Below are 19795 nucleotides of genomic sequence, written 5' to 3' on the forward strand. Positions count from 1 at the left end.
GTCCAGAAACAAGAGCTTTGGCCAGATCTCACCAGCTCTCAAGGTTCCAGCCACTGCCCTCTCCTGGGTGCAGACAGAAGTAAAACCAAGAGACCTACTGCCTTTCCAGTTCCCAGCAGCAATGCTACTGAATCAGCTGCAGCTTCAAGAGGCCACTCAGGCTGGCTCTGAAGCCAGGCAAGGACCATAGCCCTGGACCTGGGCTTTAGATTCCCTACTCAGGCACCAAAACTTCAGATATCAGGTCACCTGGGATGGGAGGTGATAAACGTTGCTATCCCCAGGCCATGTCTGAAGTCCACCACAGTGAGCATAGCCTCTGGCTTCCCAGGCCAGATGAACAACCAGCAAAGCATTGATGAACATCCCATGCTGCAATGCTTTCCTTCAGCAGCAAAACAAGACAGCAGTGGAATTATATGAAAATAAATTTTCAATCTCTTCCTCACTTTGCCATTTTGAAGCTAGAGTAGTACAAGGAAGCTGTTACCTCACGTACTCTTATTGATGCGCCAGCTTGTCGGGAGGTAAGCGATGTGTTTTCTATGCTCCTCTGAGTGGCTAGCTAAATCAGACACATGATTTCCATGCTGTTAGAGTGCCTGATCAATAGACGCTAGCACAGACTTGGAAAACTTCACCCAGGTACTTCCTCAGTGTCCAATCTGCATGGCTGGATTACTGTGAAACTCAACTGTGCCAGACGCTGAATGCCCTGGGAGTGGCTTTCAAAGTCCATTTCTAACACTGGTGGTGAGAGGCATAAACTCAGGAAGGTAGTTCAAGTACCAGGTGAGAGCTCTTTCTCTTTCTCTCTCTTCCCTCCTCCCTCTCCCTCACTCTCTCCTGGATCCTCTGCACCCTGGGTATCATCCACACCAGTTCAGGATCATGTTTCTATCTTCCATCCATATAGCACAGAGCTCAGTTTCCAGCTGGGGGCCCTCCTTCTTGGGCCCACCTCACCTGGCAGGCCCAAGAGAGCCACCCTGTGAATAAGCAACCCAGGGCTCCTACCTGGCACATCCAAGAAAAATCTCAACTCTACTGTGGAGTCCAACTTTGTAAAGGTCAGGTTTGTTCTTCATTGTGTTCAAATCACTTTTCTTATGAAGTCAGAGCTTCATGTTACATGCCAAACGGTTAATACAGATTTCCATGACTGTTCTATCAACATAAATGTCGCACAGGGGCTATTCATACCAACACATGTTGCACTTTTACACCAAGTGGTAGAGGCCCTCCTCTAAAGGCAAAGCCCTGTCCTCACTGAGCCAGTCTCTGGCAGTGAGGAGTGGCCCTGGCTAAGGTGTGCCCACCAGTAGAACACCTACTCTACAAGGCAGAAGTCCCTCAGGAAGAGGACAGGGTGTAAGTGTCTGAGAAGAAGTAGACAGGCAAGCCAGCTCAAAGGCCAGGTAACAGTAAGTGTCACAGGCAGCTAAGATGACAGAAGGGCCAGGAGTGTGACAATGATGGCCCCAGCCTACAGAGGATGGCTGGATGACAAGATTTTTCTTTCAGTGCGTCTCTTTGCAGATGTCCTTCAGGAGCATGCCGTGGACATCTGACATTCTAGGGCCCAACAGCAATGATTTGGTCTGCAGGAATATGCGTTCTATGTTACTACCCCCGACTCCTACCCCAGGTAGTACCGAGGAGAAATGTAAAAAGGGCTGATCAGGACTAGCTAAAGGGGACCCCTGGGCCCCAGAGCAGGAAAGACAGAACAGTGTGGTGGCCTGGATGCCCAGAAGGATCCTCCCACTTGGGGAGCACATCGTTTGCTCCTTTAGTTCCTGCTACAGGCAGCTACAGAGTCACACACAACCCACTTCAACAGAAGAGCTGTATGTTTCACTTACCTCACTGATGTTTAAACTGGTGGCACCTTGTTCTTTGGGGTTAACACGAAAGCATGACCAGGACACCAACACATGACCAAACAGGAAATGTACCTACCATTCTCTGGATGGCACAGGCCTCAGAGCCACCCTTGCTACAGACTCAGTAGTGCCAGCTTCCACACCCTGCACAGACCCCAGGGCCCTCCCACCTGGATGTCATAGCTCATTCTTCTCGGGTCTGGCCTGGAAGGGCAGTGTGGAGAGAGACGTAGCCTCTACCTCCCTGAAAACCCACCTTGGGGAACTCTTTCTCAGTGCACTTTGGCTTCTGGGCCTCCATTTCCTGTTTCCCTCACGCCTCCCTGAGTTCACCTCCTTGCAGCCATGCTCCTTGCAACCCAGCCAGGGACCCTCTTGAGTCCCTGCTATTAAACACACCTCCAATTCTCTCTTCTGCTCACAACTGCCACTCTCTCTCCAAGATACCACTGCCTTCTCCCATTCCACCCAGAGGGGTTGTGGATGTATTCACAATTACTCCACACTCCCAGCCCTCCAGTGCTCTCCAGTGCTCTGCTAGGAGACCAGCTCATTCAATGACTCTAAACATGTGACTGGGCATCTTTATGGTCAATCCCAGGAGGAAACAGCAAACAAAACTAAGCTAAGCCAACCAAGGCAGGCTCTCCCAGGAAGTAGAGTCAGGCACTCTCAGTGTTCCCAGACATAGAATGCTCATTCCTGCCTCTCATGTGATTCACAAGTAATCACTGTGTTGGCCCAAGGCCAACCCCCTCTGTCCAAGTGGAAACATTCAAACACAAGAAACAGGATGGGGAGCAAAGTCTTCCAGTGGTAACAATCCAACACACCATTCTGGCAGAACCTCTGAAGACCCAGACTTCTCACAGACAACTTTCCATGTAAAACTAGCAAGGAGCTAGCCAGTGACAAAGCCAGGGGCCCAGAAATGAGGGGCCATTTTCGTGGTCTCTATATAACATAGACAGCAGACGTCCATCTGACATCAACAGACACATATGCTAGCCACAGTAAGCACACTAATGTACCCATTTACGTATAAAAATGCTCTTAGGAACAAGCCCTGTAGGGAGCACTGTGGCTAAAGTGCTGCACTGGTGCCACCTCCTGGCAGCAAGGGCCATTTGCAAGTCTCCTACTCTAAGCCCCTAGGGCATGCCCAGCAACAGAAGCAGCAGATTTTACCCCAGCAGGCCACCCCATCCCTGGGAGCTCCCACCCCCACCCCAACACCACCCCCACGGCAGGCTCATATAGCAGGTGCAGTTCATTCAGTTCAGCAGCTTGCTGGAAACAGGCCACTATTTTCTGATCCCTATTAATGCTCATGACAGCATTTATGTATAAGATAAATTCATCTCAATTTCCTTTTTCAATTAATGGCCTATTATTTGAACCAGACTCAGCTAAAAACACTCAGCTGATACCATCAATCTTACAAAGATTAAATTTCTCTGTCTGAAGCTACAGGGTACCAGGCTGGGCAGGAGGATGGCTACCTAGCAGCCAGATGCTGCCAATTCTGTTCAGGACCTCAGGGGTGTAGGTCCTTCCTATGAGGACAGCCTAAGGCTCCCACTAAAGACATGACACACCAAGGGACTGCAGTGGAGGCATATGAAGTGGATGCTGCTCAAAGACTCAGGGCCACTGCAGTTACAATCTGGGATAAGTGAATAAGTGACCTCTACTCTCTGCTACATACAGTGACTCCAGACAGACATGGAGAGCCCTTGATCGTCACCACTCAGTCCGACAGGGAGGCACTTCATACCACACTGCGGCTGACAGAGACTGGGTACCAGGACAGGAATGCCAAGGCATAGTCACCACTTGACAAGCAATGGAGAGCAACGTAGATTTATCACAAACCATGCTCTATCCTCAAGCAGTGGCCTCCTGCCCTCGTCAGTCCAGCTATGAAGGCTCTCACGGTGCCAAACCAGCCCTGTTTGCACATGTGAGATTTATCCTCCCTTTCCCTGTGCTTTTAGATCATTGTGTCTATATATTTAAAGGGGGTTGTGGAGAAAAGGCCCTTCCGACAGATGATGCCTGCAGAGGAGTAAGGCCTTGATGGCAGAAAGATGAGGAGAGACAGTGATGAGCCTTTTCAGCACTGGTGCTCCACAGTCTGACGATGATGTACTTTACAGAGATTCTGTCTGGAGGCTTGGCTAGAAATCCCATTGCCACAATCAGATCTATGAGCTTGTAAGTTTTGTGGAACTGTGGAAACCCTTAGCCATTATTTCTCCAAGCATCTCTGTTTCCTCTGCCCTCTGGAAGGCCCCAGGGACATGATGTCAGGCCACGTGACATCATCTCAGAGTGACGCTTTATGGGCTGTTTGCTCCATTTCATTTCTAGCAGTTCCCATTGCTTTCTTCAGTTTATCCCCTCTCCTTCTGTTGTGTCTAGACTCTTGTCCATCCTCACCAATAGGTTGTACCTTTTTAAACTGTGTAGGCCTGACTTGAAAAGACAAGAAGCCGGGAGACTCCCGGAAGTCTAAGGGGAGAGGCTGTTCACAAGAAGGGAGGGAGTAGAGAGCTTGGGAGAAGCAGCCAGCAGCAGAAAGGGCAAAGGGAAGAGGAAGGGGAAATGGGAGGACTGTATTCTGAGCACAACAGAGCTAGAGGCAAAGGCACCCCTGAATGTGGATGGAAGATAGATGTAGAGAAAACGTCTTTGAGAGGCTAGAACAAACCTGGCACCGGATGCCTCAAACTCAGAGACTGAACCCATGACAGGGGTTCTCTACCCCAAGGACAACCCCAAAGTCACCACCATGCAGGGCAGGGGTCGTATCGCTGCTCTGCCCACCATGACACACGCCCTTGTTACAACTCTCCATACAGCTCCAACAGAAGGCGAGCAGCTGCTCAGGCCAGCCCAAGGCAGAAGATGGGCTGACAGACAAGGATCCCTGCCAGATCTCCCCTCGTGGAGAAGAGAGGCAGCACCTATGAATGTGACAAAGTAATAGAGGATGAAGTAAAAGGCACTGGAGCAGAAAGAACGGAAAGTTAACCCCTGAAGGCCTGGGCACCCCCCAGTTTGAGACACTGTCCTCCAAACCAACAGTTATTAAAGCTTTCAAACATCTCCCAAGAGTTCTGGGCCCCTCCCACTGCCTACCTCCTACCTCCTAAAGTAGCTATCCCACCCTGGGTCCCAGATGCAGGACCCTTGTAGAAGAGGGACAGTTCTTATTAAAGTGATGCTAAGGTACACCTGTTCTGAAGCAGGCCTAACTCTGGGGGCCTGCTCATGGCTTACAAAGTGATAGGCAAGCCCAGGAACAGGGGCATTGGTAGAGAGGGCTCACCAGAGCAGCCTACGTTCCAGTCCAGTCTCTCATCTAAGCCAGCCTCAAGACCCTAGACTTCTCTCTAATGTCATACATTCCAAGGCCAGCCTCCCTCCACTGGCCATCTGCATCCCAGCTCCTGCTCACGCTTTGTCTGCACCAGCAATTGAGGGTGCAATCTTAAGCTCAGCCAGCAGCACTGACAGTCTTCGGTGGACTCAGACCACCCCACAGCCACTAGAATGTGAGAAGCTTTTCACTAGGACAGTCACACTATGCCGTGACCGAGCATGCAAGGCAACTCAGCACTCTTCAGGAACAGCCAAGACTCAGGTTCCCTTGGCCTGGGACCCACGCCACAACTTAGAGATGACTCACCGTGAAGTGCTCCTGTGACTTGTAGTTTTCATCCAGGTAGACACGCGCCCTGTTGTATTCTTTCATTGCGTCACTTGATAGTAGTTCCCTGGGAGAGAAAGAGTGAGCACAGTAAGCAAAGCCCAAACGCCACGCCTTCCCACAGATGTGCTCCCAGTCACAAGGCCCTGGTTAAAACTTTTTCACATACCCAGAGACCCACACAGCCACTAATGGGGCAAAGCAGGAGGGAGGGAGGGCGGAGGGGAGAGAGGAGGATCAGTGACAGCCAAGGTGAAACCAAAGTTCAACGTGTCCTCGGCACTCGGAGAGCAGCCCACATAGCGGGCTCGGTCTCCACTCAGGCCCATGAGATGCCTACGCCCCAAGGCCTCCCCGGGATGAAGACACTGATGAAGGACAGTGACAGCAACTAGCATTTCCTTTGAGTTCAATCCCCAAGACAAACAAGGTGGAAGAAGAGAAGCCACTCCTGCAAGTTCCTGTCTGACCTCCACACACATGCCATTGGTACACTTGTGCTCCGCCCCACATACACAGAAATGTGATTAAAAATTTACCTGACGTGGGAAGGAGCAAAATTGGTGCTGAAATTTTTTCTGAAATAAGCTATCAACAGATCCAGACCCAGAAAGGCAAATGTAACAGGATTAACTGAAAGAATCTTAAAATGGTGAATATAAATATGATCAGAGCCCTAAAGGAAAATAGAAACATACAGAAGAAAGGAGCTTCTGGTGCTGACCAACGAGAATCGGGGTTTCACAGGATGGACTGAGAGTGGGCTCCCCTGTACAGCAGTGGGGAAGTGCGGAGCCTCTCTGGGCAACACTGAATCTAAGGGGGGATGTGAAGAGCAGCACCTGCAGACACGGGGCACTAATGTTCTCCAAACTTGGTCGAAATAAACAATATTAAAGCAGAGCACAGCAAACTGAGCTGCTACAAAGCAGCTACATGTAGAGGAAAGCGAGCCTCCCGCGGGGAAAGCACATTATATACAAGAAGATGAAGATGGACACAAGGGCTGGGCTCTGGTCAGAAACAATGAAACACAGGAGACAATGACACAGCCTCCTTGAAGTAGTGAGGGAACTGACAAGCTCCCATTCATTCCTAATAAACGCAGCTTTCAAAAATGAGAACAACAACCTCATTCAGACAAACAAAGGCTGAGAGAATCGGCAGCAGCTGACTAGTACTGAAATAAACAGTACAAAAAGCTCTATGGCTAAGAAATACGGTCCAGGTAAAAGCTGAATCCAGCCCAGAGCAAATGGCACTGTGCAGGAAATGCACAGGGAGGTACCCGACAGCCCTCAGCCTTCTCTTCAAAGCCAGAGCAGCAAGGCATGCGCCACTGCCACACACAGCACACTGAAGGGACGGTAGTGGCGAAACCTCCCTCTCGAAGGCCACTGGCCTGCGGGTGCCCAGGGCTCAGCACCCACTGCACCTCTCCCTTCAGATGCTCTGCTGCTCTAGCCCACAAGCTTTTCTTTTCCTTATCAATGTGCGGTTCTTGGCATAAACACTGGTTTCTGTCAGTGACGCGTGCTGCAGATGTTTTCCATAAGGTGACTTAGATCTTCTTTTGTTCTGAATATCTGTAACAATATGGCTCTCTTTAACATGGCAAATATGTAAGTCTTACCTTTCTAAGCTGCACATTCCGAAAGAAACCCTCCCTTCCTCAAAGCTACAAAGACACCCTGTGGTATCTACAACTGGAATTCATTCTGAGGCAAGGTAACCACGAGGGACAAGGGACGTTGTGACACAGCATCTTCCTGACACAAGACTCGGCCCTTCTTAGCCTGCAGCAGGCCATGCACCAAGGAAGCAGGGAGTGGTGCAGTCTGGCCACACATTTTGCACAGCATGTCTCTGCTGCAGCCAGAGCTGGTGCCCTGGCCAACAGAACGCTGCCTTCGTTTTCCTCAAGATCATTTCAGCTGTTTTCGGTACTATGCTTCTCCATGTGATCAGTATTTGCTTATAGAGTGTCAGGGAAAATGCTTTTAACACTTTCATTAAAACTGCCTTGAAGTTATAGACCATTTGGGAGAAAGGTGCAGGGTTTTTGAAACCTGATCAAGCTCCAAGACCTTGACTGGTGGGAATGTAGCACATGTTGCTTGGAAGAAACTCTCTGGTGGGAACAAGTTGGTTACAGGATCTTTCTACACAGAGACCTTGAGGTTCCCAGCTGTCACCAGCAGGAGCATTGGAGCACTGAGGAAACACTTCCTCTTTTCTTGTCAAGCTTAGGCCAGATGCAAACAGAAGTAAAGGGGCAAGAAAAAGTGGCAACAAGGGCCAGTAAGTGGGTAACGGCACCTGTTGTACAATCCTAGAAACCTGAATTTGATTCCTGAAACTTGCTGTGGGATGGTCTTTCTGTATACTGTGAATATGTGTTGCTACTATTGGTTAATAAAGAAGCCGTTTTGGCCTATGGCAACACAGATATAGCCAGGCAGGAAATCCAAGAGAGATACAGGAAGAAGAAAGGTGGAGTCGGGGAGATGCTGCAAGCTGCTAGGGGTGGGGGTAACACAAGATGTAATAGAACACAGGTAAACCCACAAGACATGGAGTGATACAGAGATTAATAGAAATGAGTTAATTTAAGCTGTAATAGCAAGTTAGCCTGAGCCATAGAGCAAACAGTTTGTAATTAATATTAACCCTCTGAGTAATTCTTTTATAAAAATGTCTGCTGCCCAGGTGGGACCTGGTGGGACCAAGAAACTTCGAGCTACATCTGGGCACCCAACATGGGGCCAGATTTCCGCATAAAACCTGACAAAAGCTTATAAAGGGATTCTAGACCCATGCTGGCAGCACTGACAGCTCTTTCCAGAGGTCCTGCTACCGAGCACTTAAATGGGGTTTGTGGGCAATGTGCTTGCTACAAGCTGCTTGATGGAGGCATAGACCCACAGCTTCCCAGAATTGAGATGGTGAGCATGGCTCCCAGAATTGGCAGTGAACATACCTCCGCCATGTTGAAAAGCCAAACAGAGCAGAGCCAGCAGCCAGGGCACCACTTCAGTTCTAGCCATGCAGCTTAGCAGTTTAAAAACTCTCTGGGTCAGAAAAGAATTAAAGATACATAATAAAATAGATTCAGATGGAAAATAACCTCTAAACAGGTTACACTGTGTTTAAAATTATACATAGGCTTGGGAGAAAAAAAGAAAAAGGATATAGAAAGTCCTTAAAAAAGAAATAGAATTTTTTTTAAAAAAGCCACGTAAAAATGGAAAATACACAGAGAGTCTGGATACTGTATATAATTGTGCTGTCTTTGAGATTTTTTTTTTTTTAACTATAGAGAGACATTTGATTGTGGGGGCTGCTAAGTTAAACCAATATATATATTTTAAAGGTATCTTGACTTCAAAATCTGGGTCTAAGGATATGATGCTTTGGAAAAAAAGGTTCTGCTTTTGTTTCCACAGAAGTTGAGAAGCTGTGGATTCCTTCCAGGTTATTATAGTTCCATCAAGGAAGAACCCCTGAGAGGTCTCCAATGGGATCTATTGCCCAGATGATCCAACATCCAGAACAGCTTCAAGGCAATTGGCTGAGATGATCAGCCTCACAGACTACTATAGTCAAGACTTGACCATAATTCTAAATTTCCTCAGGATCCCCATAAGATTACCAGCACCCACAATCAGCAGGAAGTAGTATGAAAAGCTACACCCAAATTTCCCAAATACTGTTTATAAATGTTTGTTAAAAATGTTGGTTTTTATTTAAAGGAGGTTGATTATAAATGCAATTTCTTTCTAAAAAAAAAAAAAGGATATAATACAGAAATGATTAAAAAAAGATAGATTATTGAATCAACTTTGATCCAAAAAAACAACTGTTTATCTCAAAATATTTATATTGATATGGATTTTGGTTTATTGACACAAATTTAAGGTCAATTTTGTTACATGGTATGTATATTTCTACTCTTGTTTAAGGTATTATGTTTATGCAACTCATTTAAAATTGTAATGTATAATTAAGAAATACACATTAATAATTAGCCATCTATGATAATCAAACTTACAGTCATGTTAGTTAAATTTTTTTAGGTATACAAAGATACATTTCAATTAGATAATCTTCAAACACTTCAAAAACCTACAGAATATGGCATTTAAAATGTTTTAAGAACTTGGACTTTTCTAGACAATGAGACACAACTGCTCCTGGCAGCATCAATTACTTCAAAGAGGATGATGGGCATCGAAGAAACTCATTATGGAGTTTGCTTACAATATGGAAAAGGCTAGCCATTTGAACAAGAAACTGTTCCCGCCTGGACTGCTTGACAGTATGTTGTATAAACTGGACATACAGAACCCACAAGATGACCACTGAACTTTGCCAAAGCAAGGTGGGATGGTCCTTCAGGTTCCTGCTTCACAGAAGAAACTGCCAGACATTCTGCAGGACACAGAGAAAAGTGACTGATGAATTTTGCCAAAATAGGCAGAACAGTCTTTCAAATTTCTTGCTTCTCTGAAAAGTCTGCCAGATACTCTAGACCCATAGGCTGAAGATGGATGCCCTAACATTACAAAAGAACTTTGGATGATTGTCCAGACAGCCAGATGTCTCTGTCATTTCCAGAATTATGGAAGTTTCTGGCAACGCACTTCCTGTTTACTCAGATAATATTAGATCCTTCTGGGGTCTTTGATGGAGTTGAAGACTAAATTGTTATAACTATAGTTTTCCTTAGTCATGATAAAAGATAAATTAGATATGAAACTTTAGACTCACCAGAGTATAGGACAGAGTATTTTAATTTTTTCAAATACTAATAGACTAGATATTATAACTGTAATTCTTGCTTGATAACTGTTTTGTTATATGTAATTTTATTTTGTTAAAGTTAAAACCTCCCTTTTTGATTAGACAGAAAAAGGGAAGTGCTGTGGTATGGTCTTTCTGTATGCTGTGAATATGTGTTGCTACTATTGGTTAATAAAGAAGCTGTTTTGGCCTATGGCAACACAGGATATAGCCAGGCAAGAAACACAAGATACGGGGAGAAGGCGGAGTTGGAGAGATGCTGTGAGACGCCAGGGGGAAAAAGATGTAATAGAACATAGGTAAAGTCACGAGACACGTGGTAATACATAGATTAATAGAAATGGGTTAATTTAAGATGTAATAGCTAGCTAGCCTGAGCCACAGACCAAACAGTTTGTAATTAATATTAAGCCTCTGAGTGATTATTTTATAAAAAACAAACAAACAAACAAACAAAAAACACCTGGGACCTGGTGGGACCAAGAAACTTCAATCTACAGGAACTCACATAAAAGTTGAAAAAACTGACTTCAAAAAGTTATCTTCTGACCTCTACATGAGCTCTGTGGCATATGCACAGCCCCTTACTTATACAGACACACAAAGTGTGTCTCTGTCTCTGTCTCTCTGTCTCTGTCTCTCTCTCTCTCTCTCTCTCTCTCTCTCTGAGGCAGCAGCAGGGCCAGGGATGGAATGAACACCAGAGACTCACAGGGTAGGTAGCACCTTCAGTGCATACCAGGAACTGAGGGAAAATCATAAACTGAGGACCCAGCTGTGTTCATGCCAAGCTGTTCCAATAGAGGGCAGGTCCCAGGAACACCACATGGACATTTCTTCTGCAATATTCCCCATGGTCAAAGCTGTGGCCTAGATGACTTATTTCACAGCCATACACCAGGAACAACAAATGACCTCAATGCAACCCTGATGTGGTTCTACAATCCTTTCAGAACTTCACTCCATTTCTCCACTGAAAACTATATCCAGGATTCCGTAAATTTTAACTGTTCCTCTTCATCCCTAGTCACCTTTCTGGTCACTGTTAGGATGCTTCTAGAAGACCAAAAAAAAAAAAAAAGAAAAAAAGAAAAGAAAAAAGAAAAAAGAAAAAAAACAAAAGCAGAATGGGTACAATGGTGTCTGAGGGCAAACAGGGGCTTCGGAGCTGGGTCCAAAAGCCACAGAAGAGGAAGGGCCCCAATTCCAGACCTGGAGCCCAGGGTTGAGTACCTGCTCGCTGTTCCACTCTGTCTCCATTCACATAGCCACCTCAAGAGACCCCATTTCCCTTGTTCCTGGGCTGAGCCCAGATGGTTCTGTCCTCTAAGGAGCCACAGAGCACAATTTGTACTGGCTCTACACATACAGTGCCTCCTTCCTAGATGACATAATGTTACCTCCCAGGCATTCAAAGCACAGAAGCTGCTGTAGAACCCAGTCCTGCCCATCATCCATCATCCACTGCAGCAGGCTGGCTAGCATCCATCCACCGTAGGTGCTCTAATGGGTCCCCAAGACCTGCCCCCCTAGCCTAGCACAGGTGCTTACTCTTTGGAGGCAAGCAGCTGCCGGACCTCTGAGCCACACCTCTCTGGGGAAAGTTGAAACTGCCTCAACATGACCCACAGATGAGTTTCAAAGAGTGGCATTCAAGACCACATCCCATCCAAAGACCCATCCCACAGTCCACAGGCTCCACTGAGACTTACTTGACAAACTTGTCCACATGAGACATGGAGGCCTCATAGTTTTTCCCTCCGAATTCTTGGCAGTGCAAGGCCATGAAGTGAGGCTTGTGTGCGTGCAGGACCTGGGGAGAAAGCATAGAGTTAGAGCACAAAACCACGGCAAGGTAAAGTGGCACATCTCAAATGCTGCCTCCATAGCCAGTGTACCTAGAGCCAAAGGTTTAGAAGCTATTTGGGGGTAATGAGCACCCCACCCATGGCCCTACAGCTTCTGCATTTCCCTGCACTCCAGGTACAGCTTCACATTGCTTCCATACGAGCATCATAAGCAGCCCTGCAGTTGCAGAAGCTGTGAGGCGGCAAGGCCAGCTGCTGCTGCTCAGCCTGGTGGCAGGTGCTCCAGGACAGCACCAGAAGGGAGTGAGTGGATCTCAGCTACATAGTCATTATACTGGGGAACTTCCCCAGGGCCCAGGATTAACATCAGCACATGATGATGACCACGCCACGTGGGCAGTGGCCACCAGTGGACAAAAGACTTTCCTCTCAAAGGTAACAGCCACAGGCTGATCTCTCCCATCCCTGCAGCCTCTAGAAGCCACCTGTCCCAACGGTGGGCTATCTACAATGCATGCTTTCCTCAGAGAGGTGAAGGCTGTGGTGCAGGGGCATAGTGCCCACCTGGAGCTCTTTGTCATCCTGCAATTTTGTCACTGCATTCCTGACACATAGTGTAGCACAAGAAATGGGGGTGAAGGGTGAACTGATATAATGATTTTCATAGACTCAGGACTTCAGCTGAGTCCAGCTTCCTAGAACTCCTCAGAATGTTACTACTTAGCTCTATTAAACTGAGAAAGGGTAGAGTGAAAGTGGAGGAGTAACGTAACGCTCAGACATGGATGCTGGTATCCATGGTGATGCCCCTGCTTCCTATTAAAAATGAAGTAACACCAATGCTAGCAGTCTTCAACTCAGTTCATGACAGCTGATGGGAACCACTTTAATAACCTCCTGTTCAAAGGCCTGGACACCGTGTCCCTTTGTGCAGGCACCTGCTAGCTTCTCTGCATCTTCCTTTGAAGTGCCCCAGGCCCAATCAGGAGGAAGTTCCCCCAAAGTCACAACTTTTACTTTATGAACAGTTACATAACAACTCTCTGCAAGTCTTCAACTCTGTCTTCATCGAACTTCCAAGTAACATTTTCCCTTTCTAAATGAGTTTTTATTGTTGATTAGGCAAATAGCCATTAGTAGCACAAAGGTCAATATTTGAATGACTGTAACTCAAGGTTCAACTATGATCCTATATATCTTCACAAGAGAAGGATCTAAGATCAATAGCTACATGAGGACCCCCACCCCTACCCCGTGGGCTGTGAAGGAAGGAGCTACAGACTAGCAAGAAAAATACCAGCCTAATAGTCAAGCATGGCATGACACCAGACATAAAAATCCTTCCCCAGACACCATGGGCACTGCTCAGAAGGAGTTTAGACTCTGTCAGACACTCCAGAAGAAAAGATAACCTCACCAAGACAGACAGGAAGGTAGATCAGATCATGCTATGGCCGTAAGATAACTTTAAGTAGATATCACCTGGAAGAGGGCTAGTGCTATCTTCCACATGACAAAACAATGGGACCCACAGCAAGACTTAGACTCAGGGGAAAGGGACCAGGAGAAGAAGGAGCACAATAGATGGGTGGGTACTCTGAAGGGCCACACTTACCCAGCCGATCAGTCTGCTCCACTGAAGGTCCCTGGTTAAAAAGAGCAGTTTCTGTCTTTAATCCCAGCACTTAGTAGGAGGAGGCAGGCAGATCTCTGTGAGTTCAAAGCCAGCCTGGACTACAAAGTGAGTTCCAGGACAGGCAGGGACTAAGACAACACAGAGAAACCCTCAAAAACAGAGCAGTGTCTGATAGACAGCTACAAACTGAATGCTAGCAAATGGGAGATGCTAACCACACACAGCAGGAGTCAGCACAGCCACAGGACCAGAGCAGTAATGAGCCCACCTGAGCATCAAGCAAAGCTACAGCCAGCACCAGGGCCAGAGAGCACAGCCCGTGTCCCACAGACACTTAGGGCAGAAGATCACCGTGTGGATCTGAAAGCACAGACATAGTAAAGAGCCCACCAGATTCACCAGGGAGGACCTTAGCCCCACTGTGACTGCTTCAGAAAGGGGATCAAGAGCTCATCAAAGCAAACCCCAAACAACTCTGAAAATCTCGGGGTCCTGAACATCTGGCTTAGGGGCACAGGACATAGAAGCCGAAGCCCCACACAGATCACAAGAACAACTCTAGAAGGATAGCTGGCCGGCTGGCAGGGGTCAAGGGGTGCTTTAGGTTTTTTCAGCTACACTAAATTTTTAAAAAATAAAGTATGTTTGCATGTTTCTTGTATAATATCAGCGAAGACTTTTAAAGGAACAGAGGGAGTGATGAGTAGACCCTCACAGGAACTGTTAGATGAGGGCCAGCACTGACAAATTCTCACCTGACCCAGGCTGGGCAGGAAGCATCTTCCTAATCTCATTGTAAGTTCCCAAGCACCACCTCTGTCAGCTGTGGTGTGTGTGGCATAGGCTTTGGCTTTCCCTGAAAACCAGGGTGCTTTGCAACTTCAAGAACATGAACCTGATAAGTGGTGAAGTGTGCCCAAGGACAGCACCCAAGAGCTTTGCCTAAGGCCCTGCACACCAACGACTTCATCTTGCCCTGGATTCTAGTCTTCAGCACTGAGATTTGTTCTCATACTGGACTGGTGGTCTGGAGATCACCCCATAGCTACCACTGTGTACCTTGGGGCCAGTTCCTGCCCTGAATAAGCTACTTCTAGTAATTAAGAATGTGGCTTTGCCCCACAGGTGATGGGAAGAAGCCATGAGCTGGCATGAGGAAAATCCGTAGGTCACTGCCACCCGGCAGGGCTCCTTTGTTCCTTTCATACCTGGACAATTTGACTTGGGTCCCATCTGCATTATACTTGGAGATATGGAGTTCACCAGGACAATTACAACACATCCACCACGGCCAGGGAAGCAAGAGGCACTGTTGTCTCCCGAGATCCCAACAGCCTGTGTCACTAGGGTATAGTTGAGGAGTGTCACCTTAGAGGGCCAAGCCAGGATGGCCTCACCTGGCCACAGCAGCAGCACCAGAGGCATGTGCTGGGTAGACATTCCTTGTAGGTTCCACACACTGGCCCTAGCTTGGGCCACTCTGCTACAGTGCATGCTTCTCTCATGAGAACACACACCTAGGAACTAGCACTCAAACAGGAATATCATTCAGAACTACATCCAGGTGCTCTTCTGGTGTGCCCATTCTCCTTGTGGACTTATATCCAGGTGTTCTGCCTGTGTGTCCATTATTATAGACTAACATCCAGGTATCTTGCTGGTGCACCCGTTCTCCTCATGGATTTACATCCGGGTGTTTTGCCTGTGTGTCTGTTCTCATAGACTAACATCTAGGTGTTTTGCCTGTGTGTCGCCTCTTATGGACTTACGTCCAGGTGCTCTTCTGGTGTGCCCATTCTCCCCATGGACTTATGTCCAGGTGCTCTTCTGGTGTGCCCATTCTCCTCATGGACTTACGTCCAGGTGCTCTTCTGGTGTGCCCATTCTCCCCATGGACTTATGTCCAGGTGCTCTTCTGGTGTGCCCATTCTCCTCATGGACTTACATCCAGGTGCTCTTCTGGTGTGCCCATTCTCCTCATGGACTTACGTCCAGGTGCTCTTCTGGTGTGCCCATTCTCCCCATGGACTTATGTCCAGGTGCTCTTCTGGTGTGCCCATTCTCCCCATGGACTTATGTCCAGGTGCTCTTCTGGTGTGCCCATTCTCCCCATGGACTTATGTCCAGGTGCTCTTCTGGTGTGCCCATTCTCCCCATGGACTTATGTCCAGGTGTTTTGCTGGTGTGCCCATCTCCTCACAGATGTACATCAAGATGCTTTGCTGCTGGTGTACCTGTTCTCCTCATGAACCATATTTCAAGAGACTTGGCAGTATGGTTACATTCATAATAGATTCATCTGCAGGCCAACATCACACCCAGAACTTTCCATGTTAAGAAAGACCTTCCAGGCTGGGTGGTGGTGGTGCACACCTTTAATCCCAGCACCCAAGAGGCAGAGGCAGGTGGATCTCTGGGAGTTCAAGTCCAGCCTGGTCTACACAGTGAGTTCCAGGATGCAGAGAAACCCTGCCTCAAAAAACGAATAATAATAACAATAACAATAATAGAAAACATGCTTCCAGGTGCTCTGGTATTTTCAAGCTCTATGAAGTAAGCTGAAATCCACGTCTGCTCAACCCCCGTGATGCATGTCCTCAGGGCCCTGCTCTCTCTTCTGTAGGTCCTCTTCTCTTGCTTCTTCAGCTATACTTTTCTTAGGTTGGAGGAATTTTTTAGCTGCATAATTACCCACCATGTGGTGATTGAGTCCCTCTTGGGTGAAAACATGGATGACTGAAACATTATGTGGCATAGGACTGTAAACGGAATACAAAGGAAGAGGTGGAGATCAGAGCAGAAAAAAAGTCATTTTAAATAACCACAGTTCAAGTGTTCCTAGTTTTCTGAGATTCACAAACTCTAGAAAGTTGATGGATTTCTGGCAAGCTAAGCCAGAGAAAACATCACCAAATCTATGAAAACCAAAGACTGAGAAAGTCCTCCATCCATCTAGAGACAAGCAAGGGAACACGGACTCAGTGGAGATATTCTGGGTCCCCAGGTGTCCTGCAGGGGACAGATTCATATTCCAACAAGAACACAGGCCGCATTCATCAGGAACAAAGGCAAAATAAATACAATCTCATAGAAGATGAAAATTCAAAAAAATACCAACCACAGACCTGCTCTACCCCGAGCAGCACTGGGGACACGTGTTTCCAAGAGGCTTTTGGAGTCCTTGGAGTGAAGAAAAAGCCTGGGCAACCACAAAGATGGTTTCTTACTGCTTTAGATACGTAGCTTCCAGGATGGCTGAATCTAATCCCCAAAATCTGTCCTGCCAAATTTCATATATACATATATCTACATATATTGAACACAAGCTACACATGCATGTGCACACACACAACATACAAACTATGATACATGTCTTTATACATAAGCAGAATAACCTACACCACAGCCTCAGTGTGGCTGAAGACAATAAAATGGCTACCACCCCACCCTGGGTCAGGGCTCCCAGATCAGCGAAAGTTAGGTCAGGAAATGGAAGATGTCCCAAGGACTCCAGGGCAGATTCTGGGACATTAGTGTGTGGGCTCAAGGAAAATCTCAGGGATCTGCAATTTGAAGTAGGTAAGCACAAAGAAAAGAAAGTAAGAAGCCACCCCAGGTAACTGGGTAGGAAAGCATGAAGAAAGGAAAAGCCCAAAAAGTAGCATTTGACAAGACAAGAAGTAACTAACAATCAGGAAAATAAGCAACCAATGAGGGTACCTGGACTCAACAACTGACAGAAGAGGGCGCCAGCACACCAGGAATCTCACCAACTACCACCATCGCCTGCAGCAGAAGCATGGATAAGTTCTAGGAGTCCCTGGCATCCTGCTGAAAACCCTACAACCTGGAGGTTAAAAAACCCTACAACCGGGAGGTTAAAAGGTCCCGACTATAGAGAATTCTCTGCAGCACAACCACACAGTAGAGTAAGCCACATCACTGCGCCCACAGAGCCAGAGCTACTCCAGTCAGAAACCAAGAGCCACAGACTGGGAGATGAGGACTGCAGGAACCTCAAGGAAGGGACAAAGTTAACGGCATAGATAACAAATCCACAAAGGGCACCAGAAAAGAACAAGTAAAAGATAAATTCCACAACTAGTAACGTCAGCAACATGTCCATAAGAAGTTCCTGGCGGGAAGAAAACAGGATGATGGAGTCGGGGGCAAGGGAGGAATAATGCAGAACTGAAGCAGAAAAGCCAGAGCAGCACTGATCACCACCATCAAGGAACAAGACTTGAATTTGCCCAGGAACAGGCTCCTGGAGCACCGAAAACAGAAACTCTGAAGCATTAACTCCAAGAGTCACAGGCCTCCAGGGCAGAAAACCTACAAACAATAATGGCAAAGACCCAGGCTAAGGCTGGACTCTGTAAAAGCAATGTCCAAGGAAGGTAAGCACAGAAATACCTTCAGAGACATCTCAATGAGAAATGCAGACTGGGAGTACTATCAAGGCAGGTTCTCATGAGAAAATGTAGCATCTCTAAGCCATCAGGGTAGGGACTATCTGGGCTCAGCTAGCCACTCCTATCGGTGTATAAACTGAGTTTTTCAGGGAAAACACAAGACCAGTCACATGCTGGGCCTCGTGTCCAAAATCAAATTTGGCTAGTAGGGGTGCAGACCTCAGGTTTGAAGCAATGATAGTGCCTGTTATGTTCTTCAGCATGCACAGATGCAATTCTATGCCACATGTAACTCTTTACAACCTCAAGATTTCCACACAGCACACAGGTACAATAGATCAGATCTCAAAGACAGTGGGGCATTTTTACCTCTGCCCTCATGCACTCAAAATGATGTTTCCACCAATGACAAGCCATGTGTATGACAGTGCTCTCCAAGACTGTAATGAAGCTGGAAATCCTACCGCCCCATGATGTCATGATGTGTTTCCATCTGTGGTGATGCCAGCACACAGCCAATCCTACTCAGCCAGTGTTGTACAAGCACTATAGAACAGCCGGCCATAGTGACTGTTCCTGGTGTACATATTTAGTATGCTGTATCTTCAGAGATACAGTGTTCAGTTCCTCCTTACTAAAAAAGGCTTCCCTAAAATAGTCTGCCTACTGTGCAGCAACAGCCTCCTCCATCTCTAATCACCATATCTCCTTACTTTACTACATCCAGGGACTACGCTGAATGGCTGGAGTATGCTCTGGATGCTTGCTTGGCAAAAGTATCTCATGCTTCTCAGAATGAGTCCCTACTGTTAAGTGACACCTGACTGTGTATCACAAAACTAGAGCAACCACCCAAAATGTTGATAACAGGGCAAACACCTAAAACAGAAACGAGATCAGAATGCAAAACCCAAAGCAAAGCAGGAAAGGGAAACAACAAAAAGCCATGTGTACATACAGCAAGCAAGCATAGAGAAGCCCCAACCCAGCGGCATCAGTGCTCACAAGGGTAAGGCCGTACCTGCTCTGTGTGATGTGGCTGTGTAAAAGGAAACAGTCTGAGATCCTTCCCAGAACCAAACCCACTGAGACAGTCACCAGTCTCACAGGGCCTGTGGCAATGTACCAGATGGCCCTGGAGTCAGACATATGTCCTGCTGCAGTGCCCAGCCTGGAAAGCAAGTAAAAGGTAGGAAATACAGGGCGAGCAGAGAGGCCTCAGGTGTGCTGCCAGCCAGGGCCCCACATTACGAAGGTACAGGCTTGAAGCAGTTATGCAGAGAAAGACCCACTTTGCAGTGAGCACGCTGGGGTATGGGGATGGGGGTGGGGGTAGTAATGATGACAGAAAGGCCTCAGAGGATGAATACTTCAGAGCCATCAGAGAGGAAGACAGAAAAACAACCTGGAGGGAGGGACAATGACCCAAAGCACATTGGACAAAAATGACAGTGACAACATATATACACGTTCAGACTCACGGTCACATACGCATGTGTACACAGGTGAACATTCACCATATTCTCATTCAT

At 47.1% G+C, this 19795-nt stretch overlaps 1 protein-coding gene across 3 annotated transcripts in view; it reads right to left on the minus strand.

Moving 5' to 3' along the window:
• Positions 1-19795, minus strand: part of Inpp5a (inositol polyphosphate-5-phosphatase A) — a 194837-nt gene that overhangs the window by 93350 nt on the left and 81692 nt on the right. For all 3 annotated transcript variants that reach the window (XM_059264992.1, XM_059264995.1, XM_059265001.1), the window contains 2 exons: positions 12117-12217; positions 5581-5668 (listed from right to left, as the gene is read on the minus strand). In XM_059264992.1, coding sequence (XP_059120975.1) covers positions 5581-5668; positions 12117-12217 — 189 coding nt within the window. The remainder of the gene's footprint in view (positions 1-5580; positions 5669-12116; positions 12218-19795) is intronic.

This window comes from Peromyscus eremicus, chromosome 1 (assembly GCF_949786415.1).
Source record: "Peromyscus eremicus chromosome 1, PerEre_H2_v1, whole genome shotgun sequence".
Classification (NCBI taxonomy): Eukaryota; Metazoa; Chordata; class Mammalia; order Rodentia; family Cricetidae; genus Peromyscus; species Peromyscus eremicus.